The 11,050-nt window shown below is 41.0% G+C and overlaps 1 protein-coding gene across 3 annotated transcripts; it reads left to right on the plus strand.

Moving 5' to 3' along the window:
* Positions 1-9: 9 nt before the first annotated feature.
* Positions 10-6,128, plus strand: Ms4a2 (membrane spanning 4-domains A2). 3 transcript variants are annotated; one of them, XM_027406655.2, is made up of 7 exons: positions 10-71; positions 904-1,027; positions 1,532-1,666; positions 3,974-4,030; positions 4,635-4,790; positions 5,111-5,209; positions 6,030-6,128. In XM_027406655.2, exons 1-7 carry the CDS (start codon positions 10-12, stop codon positions 6,126-6,128), a joined length of 732 nt encoding a protein of 243 aa, XP_027262456.1. The 3 variants fall into 3 exon arrangements, with proteins under 3 accessions (XP_027262456.1, XP_035297280.1, XP_035297281.1); XM_035441389.1 differs by having other exon boundaries at positions 4,746-4,790; XM_035441390.1 differs by lacking the exon at positions 5,111-5,209 and having other exon boundaries at positions 1,532-1,546; positions 4,746-4,790.
* The last annotated feature ends 4,922 nt before the right edge of the window (positions 6,129-11,050 follow it).

The raw sequence follows: 11,050 nt of genomic DNA on the forward strand, positions 1-11,050 counted from the left end.
CATGAAAAAATGGATGCAGAAAATAAGAGCAGAGCAGATCTTGCTCTCCCAAACCCACAAGAATCTCCCAGGTAAGTAAAGACTATTGCTATTTCCACTGAAGTTATTTATCAAGACAAAGAAATTCACAGATTCCAATTCATAGATTTGTGCACAGACTCAAGTAAGTTACTTAACCATGTGGACTATACATTCTTAGTGCCTTTTTCTCTCAGCAGTTGGCAGCAAGGTTTTTGCTTAGCTTGAAAACCATGTGGACTATACATTCTTAGTGCCTTTTTCTCTCAGCAGTTGGCAGCAAGGTTTTTGCTTAGCTTGAAAACTGGGGTTACCGGATTTTCTAACATTAGAGACTTGTAGTTTCGGGTAGTAGGAAGTTTGAACATACGTATCTCTTGACTCTGTCAGATGTGTTTTAGGGGCCAGAGGCTTTCTATGATGACTGCATCCCAGGTTGGCCTTTGTGAAACTTAGGGCATGGGATCTTCCACCCAAGATTAAAATAGGAATGGAGACTGAGCTCCAAAGCAGTCCTCTAAGTATGAAGTTGTGGGCATTGACAAAATGCATGCATATATATTTCTATGCTAAAATGACTTTGAAGTCTACAAACTATTTGGTTGATTTTGTTTAATTATAGAGATTGATAGAAGGAACTTAGGGCAACCTGGGATGAACAAGAGCATGAGGCATGGTTTTTCTTCTCTTCTGTTCTATGTAAACACTTGGATAATATTCGAATGTCTGTGGTTTTTGGCTCTTGGTGTGTTCTTCTCAGGACTACACCAAAAAGTTCAACTGCTGATTTCTTTTGAAAAAACAATTAACAGATAACACTCTCAGTTCTGACAGTTAACAACTTCACACAGGCAGTTGAGATGATTGAAATTTTGTAAATTTCAGTGCGCCTGACATTGAGCTCTTGGAAGTATCTCCTGCCGCTGAAGCTCTGCCAGCGAAGCCAGCGCCACCCCCACCACAGCAGACATGGCAGACAGTTTTGAAGAGTGATTTGGAGTTCCTGGGGGTGAGTTCCTTGCCGCCATTCTCAACTCAAATTCAGGCTGCCTCTAGGAAAGAGTTTGGATGTATTAACATTTCCTCTTGTGGGCTGATGTCCTGTAATGTTCTTGATAGGTGAGGAATTGATGGCACTCTGCACATTCTGGGAAGAGAGAAGCATTTTCTCATGAAGACACTAAGTTACTGGAACATGAATGGAGAACAGAAACGAAGGATAGATACACAGTGTCTGTTGTTAATTAGAAAGAACAGTTGCTTATGTCCATCATAACTATGTAAATAAAGATGTGTGACATGTATCAACCATGAATGCATTAGAGCCTACTAGTTACGGTTCCATTTTTTAATATAGTAAATAGAAGAGAGTAGAAAAGTCTCACATGTGGTTCAATCTTAGGAAGACCTAAGACACTAAAGAGATGTTTCCATTTTCGGTCTTACTTACAGAGAAACTGGTACAGTCTTGAGAAACTATATCCTAATTTTATAAAATTCATGTCTTCTGCAGGTAACACAAATTCTGGCTGGTTTGGTATGCCTTTGTTTTGGGACAATTTTCTACTCCTCAGTGCACATTTCAGACTTTGATGACGAAGTGCTTCTATTGTATAGAACAGGCTATCCATTCTGGGGACCAGTGCTGGTGAGAACACATAAGTAGTTGTTTCTGAAATAATGCTGATCACAGGTTTTCTTTTAATCAAGTCTAACCATATTTCTCTAGTACTTTGATAAAATCTACAGTTTTTCACTTGTATGCATATAGCATCTATAAATGCAGTTTCCAAAGCTCTCTCCACATATAACTTATTAACAAGAACATAAGATTCTTATCACCCTTAGATGAAGTTTAAACCATTAGCATACTTGTTGACTGAAAAATTTAAGACTGTATGAAATTGTAAAAGAACAATACATTAATATTTAAGAAGTTGAATGATTAACCTAAGATTTGTATTCTAAAAAGTGCTATAATACTATCAATAAAAGTACATGCTAAGTACATATATTTTATTCATTATCAAAAACAAAGTTAAGTCTGGAGAGAGGCCTTGGTAGTTAAGTGCTTGCTGCTCTTACACAGGACATGAGTTCAGATCCCAGGACCATGTCAAGTGCTCATGCCTGCCTGTAACTCCAGCTCAAGGGGATAAGGACCTTCTCTGGTCTTGAGCATGTGTACACATGTGGCGTACACATACACAGACATACACATAAACTTGCAAATACAATTTAAAAAAAATCTTAGAAAACCCACAATGGCCCTGCCCCAAATGATGTGGCAGACTTTGATGATCCCGCATAGAAGGCCTCACTCTTTCTGTGGAGCAGAAGAGGGATGAGAGGGGGGTCGGTGGGGGGAATGGGAGAATGCGAGGGAGAGGGAATGGGGATTGATATATAAAATAAGATTATTTTTAATTTAAATAAAAAACAAACCCACAATGGCATAAAAGGATGTCTTTGAGAAGGGAGGGGGAAATATCGCTTGGGGGAGAAAAATACTGGATGGATATCTGTTGAACCCTTGACATACTTTTGGCCACTCATGTACTGGATTCTTTTTTACACATTCTACTATCTGGAAAACAGTGGCGGAATGAGAGCACGTTCTGTGTAAAGAGGAATTCTGTGCATAGAAGAATTCTGTGTGTAGAAGGTGTAGAATTTGATAAAATTTCACACACACACACACACACACACACACACACAGCCCACATGTCACCCTCAGTACAATAAGCCTGTCTATGATTTTCAAAGTTACGTTTGCCCTCTGTCTTTGTGCTCCCTGAAGCAACCACTGTAACTGAAAGTTTTCCATTTTCAGAGCTCTGTAGAAACAGAATTGCATGCTGCAATGTCTCGAATACCTGTCTTCCTTCATTCCACATCGTTATTGTGTATTACGTTTATTGATAATTCAGTTATAGACATAGATTTAGATCTAAGAAAAACACCACATTGGTTCCATACACTGCTAAGCATGTGGTTCACAGAGTCCTTGGTCACTTGGTTAAGAACCTTCTTGACCATCTACCATATTTTCCTTGAACTTTCTTTTTATTTCCCAATATTTAGCTTTAAAACTTATTTGTTTAATCTCTCTTTCTCTCTCTGTGTGGTGTGTGCAATCCTAGGATGTCATTTCTCTCTTGCTACCTTGTGCATCTAGGAACTGAACTCAAGTCATTGAGTCTGAGTTGTGTTACAAGTACTTCTACCTGCTGAACTATCTCATAGGCTCAAATATTTAGCTCTTTAAGTGCCCCTGGACACACAAATCTCAGTTTCTTAGAGAGTGTTCTGAGTTTTTACTTTTACTAAATTTTCTATATTTACTTTATGGAATATGTAATAACTATATGACCATGTGCTACTGAGCAGACTCCATAGGTATGCACAGCATGGATACAGGTGTCTGGCCTGGGGGAGCTGACAGTATAAGACAGGACATATGAACAAAGCATTACAACAAATGAGACTGCTACTGCAGTTGTACATCAGATATCGCTAGCCCTGCTGTCTACCCAGGAAGTATCAAATGTAGCCTCACAAGGGAGCCTTGCAAAAATGAAGAGCCACGGGTCCCATTTAAGACCTAATAAGTAAGAGTCTGCATGCTTCTTTTTTTTTTTCTTCTTTTTCTCACAGAGTAGCTCAGGCTTCCCTCAGACTTACAACCTTCCTTCTTCAGCCTCTTGAGTGCTAGGATCACAGGCATGTGGCCTCACACTCAGTTCAGACCCTGCATTTTCTCAGGGCTTTCGCATGGTTTGTATAAGCAGTTGACTTTGAGAAGCATTTTATAGGAATTCATAATGAGTACTGGTCTCGTGGGAGGTTTTAGTATGAGCACCCAAAGCTTGATCTTGTACTTCAAGGGCAGAGGAAGGAATGTTCCAGAGAGCAGATACTCACTTTCCTTTCTCTCCCATTTCTTTTCGGACAGTTTGTTTTGTCTGGATTTTTGTCAGTTATGTCTGAAAGGAAAAATACACTGTATCTGGTGAGTCGCTTTTATTCATTCTTCCAAGGGAAGACAAATGGAATTTCAGGGGTGTTAAGGGAGACCCACCAGTATCAGCTGTGTTACAGAGTTCGGATATGTGGTTTACCTCAATCCCTTTGTGCTTGGCTTTTTACAGCAAAAAGTTGGATAAAATCATTAGAAACATAAATTGTGTCACTTAATAAGCAGTGAAATTTGATTGTCTTGACACTATTTAAAGGGGACCCACACAGGTATTGTCTTCGTACATATTTAAATAGTCTTATGGCTATACAATTAGTTTCCAACAGAGATGACTTAAGGGTAGTCTATGCATGGGTGTGTCTTTTTTTTTATGCTTTGCATTGAGCTCTTGACCTTCTGCAATGCTTAACCCTGTGGTCCTCTGCTGAGTTACATCCGCAGCCCAAATGCTATTCTTGAAGGCATCGGATAGGGAAACGAATGTCTGCCAGATGATGAGTACATTTGCAAGAGTTCCTTAGTTCACTGGAATTTTAGACAGCTTTGAATTACTGTGCAGGACCAGCTCTGAAAGACAGATCAGTTGATTGGCAGCTGCCACTCACAGCCCCAGAGCTGATTGTTCTTCTGCCAGCAGGCGAGAGGAAGCCTGGGAGCAAACATTGTCAGCAGCATTGCTTCGGGAATAGGGATCATCATCCTGATCCTCAACCTGAGCCACAATTCCACCTATCTGAAATATTGTAAGGATCTAAATGAGGACGATGGCTGCTTTGTGACTGCTTTCATCACAGTATGTATCGCTTGTGAATACACTGGATCTCTGGGTCCTAACCTAAGTGTGAAACCCCATTTCTTTTTCCAGAGACACAATTCCCCATTTGGAGTTTACATCTCATAATATAGAGCTATGAACTTTGAGGGTTCCATAGCCACTTTCCTTAAGCTTAGCCTTATCATCTCCAAGTAGTCACCTAATGGCTTCCTATTCATGTGTCAGTTTATAAGGTGTGCTCCTGAGGGAGGGGCTGGAAGAGGGAGCTTCTGTAAGGGAAGGGATTTGGGGGTACATCTGTCTGTGACTTTGCCTGTTGGTTGGTTGCTGTCTGACAGGAAATGGTGTCGATGATGCTGTTCCTCACCATGCTGGCCTTTTGCAGTGCTGTGTTGCACACTATCTATAGGATTGGAGAAGCATTCAAGAGTAATAAGGTCAGTAGGAACTCCTGAATAGCATGCTAAAGAGTTTGTGCTTTATTCTTTTAAAATATGGCCTTAATTTTCTGCAACTTTTTTTCCTGAAAAACTACCTCTCAAAAACTGGATTGCAAATCTCACTTTGGAAATCTTATTATTATGAAACTGAAATATCACATGATCATAGCACAGTCCCTTGAGGATTAGACAAATGGAATCTTTATAATTATAGACATTGTGGGTGCTTTGAAGGGGTCACTGTGAGAAGTGTGTGATGGAAACATGCATGTGTTAGGGTTTACTCTTCATTTTTGTTCCCAAAGAGCTTGTTTGTTTCTGCCTTCTCTTACTCCCCCCAGCAATGTGATTTTTCTTCCCTCTGTCAATTGCTCTAAAAAAGCCTTGAGTTTTCTTTTCCTCTTGGTTCATAGTGACAACTGTGCTTTCACCTGCTGCACACATTCATTATATCCTTGGTGGGAATTTCCAATTCTCAACCACTATACTAACTCAACTCTGACTTATGTAACCTACTGCTCACCATCTATTTTCATTAGACACACTCCAGTCTCTACACGTCTTAGGATCACTGTCCTGAGTCAGAAGATAAACATTTCAGATACAGAGTAACCTTAGCAACTTGTCACTGATGTGATTTCTTTTAGCCCCCATTGGCCAGGCCATCTGATTTGCCTTCTAGATGTTAAGGAAATAATTTGTCATGAGAGGTAGGGTGAAATTCAAAAAAGACAAAAGAAGAAATTCCTGTGTGATAAACTTTCTAGAAATGGAGAGTTCTGGGTAATTGATACAGGATGATTTTTTTCTTTCTCAGGTCACAGATGATCGTCTTTATGAAGAACTAAATGTTTATTCACCAATTTACAGTGAGTTGGAAGACAAAGGCGAAACGTCTTCTCCTGTTGGTTCATAAGAATCAGGGGACCAGAACAATCTGATTCACAGTAGAATCCTGAAAGACTTTTACAAAATTACGGCAAAATTAGTAATTGCTCCACTTTCTGCCAGTTTTACAATTATTCTCTGGTGCCAATGTTTTAGTGTGCTGTTTCTGATCTCTAAATATCCCCTATTTGTGGATAGTGTCCATTCCAATTTTCTAATTTTTGTGTCACAATCTCACAATCATTCGTTCTGGAAAATCATCAAGGAATAAGTTAGCTTATATTGTATGTCTACGACCATGAACAAAAGGAAAACAAGGAGGAAATATGCTGAGGAATTAACTAAACTTAGAAAATCAGGTAATTCTTTTAGTTGTTCATAGAATTCTCATCAGCGATAGTTGGGCATGATATGTATCTACTATTATCCACCCCTACCTAGAAATATGTTTTTAACATTGTATATAATTTTTATATGGAAATATTTTGAATCCCAGTGATAAAATGGCTTTTTCAAAGACACAAAATTTTACAAAAATTGTATATTTTCTGATCCATCAGTAATTCACTAATAAAGTCATTGTTCAATGATGTTTACCAATAGGGAACAGGGAATGCTATTAAGTCATTCAGTCTAATAAGATGAATAGGTAAAATCAAGGACATTCTAAGTGTATATATCATTCAGCTAGATATGTGATGAATGACGAATAAATTGATGAAGATGAACTGAAAAGTAGTCAATGGAAATGGCAAGAAGAGGTCATGTAAAACACATGTAGATAAATATCTACTACAAATTTGGTAGGTCTGGGCATGTATGCCTAGAATCCCAGTACAAGGCCAGCTTCTGTTACACAGTGAGTTAGAAGCCAACCTAGGCTACACAGGATCCTACATCAAAGGACCAAAGAGGAAATTAGTTCAAGTTGTTAACACCTTAAAAGATAGCTAAACAGACAATAGTTGACTGATATATTGAGTGTTTGAGTCTTTAATAAAACTGAATATTAATAACTTTGTGGGGAAGGAAAGCAGTAATATGGAAATCTGATGGTGGAAGAGTACCAGAGGCAAACTAAATATATAAGATTAGTCTTAGACTTTAATTCTTAGATGGTTGTAAGGGTGATCATTATTAAAAGAAAAAGATCAAAATGCTAGGAGAACTATTTTGAGATAGAATTAAGGCAAGTTAAACTCCTATACTTAGAAGGGCAAAGAAAGTATCAAATCCAGAAAGCATAACAATTGGTCATTACAAAAGATCAGACAGCAGGTAGCATATGGTGGAGGAAGTTAAGCAAAGAGAAAATAATTAATTAATAACTAATCACCAGAGACTGTACACGTTGGCTTGGGAAAAAGGAGAAAACAGCAATCCTAAATGAATGCAAACTATGAAGAGGGATTGGGGTGGGGTGGGCAGAGGGAACATTTGCAAAAGTGCTTAGAGAGACTGTGAATAGGAGGTAGTAAAGAAAAACAACTGAGAAAATGACTTTGTTGCTGTTGTTTAGATTTTAAAAGAAGGTAAAAAAAGTTCATAACCTAGCTAACAGAACCCAATCAGACATTGAAAAATCTATTTGGGGATCAGTTATCTTCCCCTTGAACATACACAGAGAAGATGGTAGGCACACTTTTATAAATCTTCATATGTTCATACAGCCATAATTTCTTGCTTCACTGTTTGTCTACCCACCGTGTACTAGAGTAGTAAAATGTGCTTGTGATCTCCTTATGCATAATTCAGCTGGCATTTTTACAATAAATCAGAATTGTTTCACTTGATTTTTGTGCTTGCAAATAAAGTTGAGAGGATGGGGGGATTTTGAGGAAGAAAACTGAGGGTGTGTAGGGAACCAAAAATTATCTATTATAAAGTTTCTAGGGGTCCAAATCTCTTCTCCAATTTTCTAGAGACTGAATCTCCATTGTATTGCTGATGCTGGCTAATTGCTGCCTGATGGCATGGCCTCAGTGGAGAATGTTCCCTAGTTTGTATTAGAACAGGTCTAGCCCCTGAATGTGACACACCTGGGCTGAAGGCTTTGTCTACACGCTTGGGACTCTTTTTAGGTGTACCGCTAGGGTTAAAAGAATGACTTGATGGTAGGTGTTCTCTTCGGTCACCCTGACTATTGGAAAGCAATTTAGGAGAATGCTAGAATAAACCAGAGTCTCCAGTTTCCAGCGTGGACTGAGAGTCCTTCTGAAATAACAAGATGTCTGTGTGTCTGGTCTTTATGGATGTTGGGTAGCTAGGAGTTTCCAGGTCCAGCCCCTGCCCACACTCAGGGACGAACCCCATGGCCTCTGTAGTGTGGGACTGGTGTAGGCCAGACCCTGTGGCCTCTGTAGCATGGGACTGATACAAGCTGGGGCCCCGACAGATATGATCATATTCTGTTGTACACATTCATAAAGGTCTCAAGGATAAAGAAAAATAGTTTTAAAAAAGCATCATGTAGATTAAAACAATTAAATGGTGCCAAGGACAAAGAACAATTTCTAGTGCTTTCTTCCTCAATCCTTTCTCAGTAGAACTGGGTAATTAACTCTGGAAGGCAGAAAGCAGAATGCAGGACTGGCTACCAACCACATTTTGTTTATTAATTGGGTAAACAGGACGTGATCAGTTTTACTAGTTGATGTTACCGATGCTAATTCAATTGCCATACGAGCTTGATAAAGTGGCTTCTCCTGGTGAGCCTATATCATTCTGGGTTCATCCAAGAGGCACAACCAATAGGAAGTGATGATAGATGGGTAGGAGAAAGAAATGAAAATGGAACATTCCCTAAATCAGAGGTCAATGTGACAGATGTAAATGTACCAGACCTTAAATAGGCAGGAGGCACAGGGCCCTGCCCTTTCTAGCAGCTGGTGCCTGCTTCCCCGGGCACTCTTAGTTTATCTTAGGGCTAAAACATTGCAGATTGCTACATGACTGAGCTCATGTATCAGGGAGGAAGAGGTGCTTTCGAGCTCCAGGATGTACAGTAGATAAGATTTTGAGTTTTCAGAGAACAGAACTTAAACTAGAAAAAAAACCCAAAAACCAAAAAAACTAAACAAATTTGCAAGATTGTTCCCCCAGAAGCACCCAGCCAATGACAGAGAGAGAGCAAAGGATTCTGTTTAGGATTATTAAAAAAAAAACAACAGCACTATTTCATGCTAAATTTATGTCAGCTTCATTGACCTTTCTTTGGGTTGGTGAATTGTTCAGAAGAAATAAAAACAGAATGGCCAGGCTTTTGCTATTTGAAGTGTCTTGAGTGTGTTATTAGAGAGAGAGTGTGTGGGGGGCCTTGTTTCTCACACTAGAGAGAGATATACAGGAGAGGATCAATTAGGGAGACTGAATCAAGTGATTACAGAGGCTGAGTAGTCACATGACAAAGTAACTGCATAATGGAGATGCTGGAACCCCGTTAGTGTGTGGTGTAGTCTCAGGCCAAAGGCCTTAGCCCTTGGAGGCAGGGACCAAGCCCAGGAGTGTATGGCCTTCAGATTCCTTCTGAGGAATATCAGACTCGGGGCATATCAGACACTCCCACAACTTGCTTATAGTAGGTCACCATCTTTTCAGCTGAGTTCCAGTCAATCAATTAAATGAGCTGTTAATGTCCTTTTCTAGAACTTTCTTTTTATTTATTTCGTGTCTTTCCCATTATGCATCTGGTTCACATTCATCTCCCTGTTCCTTTGTGTCTGCTCTCTGCCCTTGCAACCTCCCTCCCCTGCCAATAAAATAAAATAAAACTCAAGAGAAAATTGAAAAAGAAAAATCTCATCATGGAAGTGGTAGTGTGGCAGTTTATACCCTTTGTTCCCATATATTGACTTGCAAGTGTTTGTTGCAGAGTCATTGGTCTGATTTGAGGCTGTGGTTTCTGTTACACCATCAATACTGGACCCTCACTGGGGCTCCTCTTGGATATCCTGTTGTTGCCCTGAGTCATGGAGCTTCTGTGGCTATGGTTCGGCAGGACTGGCCCCGTTTCATGCTCCAGCAGATCAAAGATGGGGTGGATGTTGGGGTGGAACAACTCAACCTTGGTTCTGATCCTGGGTATTTGAAGGGTTGGTCAGCCCACTAGCTCTCCCCCGTCCTCACTACCAGGGTGAGCTCTTTAGCATTGCCCTGATAGTTCGTCCTATGCAGTAGGATCATGGAGTGGGGAGGTTCTCCTGCTTTTATGCCCTCAGGGTCGACTCACCTACACCTACACCATCAGGGCCAGATCTGCTGTGTTGCCCAGGTGAGGTGCAGGGGCATTCTCCCAAATGCTACAGCTGGTGTGGCGCAGGGACAACTCTCCTACTCGTAGGAACTCAGGGCCAGCTCTCCCTGCAAGAAGTGGAGAGGGGAGTCTCTCTTTTTCCCTGCCACTATAAGACAAACGAGGAATGGATCTAGGGTCTGTTCGCCGGGGTCCTGGCCAACAGGGTCAGCTCTGTTTGTGCTAGCCAGGAGAGGTGCAGGGACCACTTTCCTGAGTGTTGCAGCTGGTAAGGTGGGGGGTCAACTACCTAGTCTGCTTTATGTGGTGAGGGGTGAGGAGTGAGGGGGAGGCATCTCTCCCTGCTTACACACTACCACTTGATAGATGGCTCTTGCACTTTCAAGGCCGGCTCATTCATGCTCCATCAACAGGGTCAGTTCTACTGTGCAAGACCCACTTTACCACGTGCTATAGCTGGGAAGGGAGAAGGGTCAACTCCCTTGACTGCTGTAGGTGGCGGAGGCGGGGTGGGGTGGGGGTTGGAGGCGGGGTGGGGTTTGGAGGAGGGGAGGGTTGGGGGTGGGGGTCACCTTTCCCTTGCCCTCATCACCACCCAGCAGCTGAGAGGGAGGGTACCAGCTATCCCACTCTCACCCCCCAGGGCCAGCTCGCCTCTCCTTCCCACTGTGAGCACGGTCAGCTCTATGGTCTCCCCA

This window comes from Cricetulus griseus, chromosome 3 (genome assembly GCF_003668045.3).
Source record: "Cricetulus griseus strain 17A/GY chromosome 3, alternate assembly CriGri-PICRH-1.0, whole genome shotgun sequence".
Classification (NCBI taxonomy): Eukaryota; Metazoa; Chordata; class Mammalia; order Rodentia; family Cricetidae; genus Cricetulus; species Cricetulus griseus.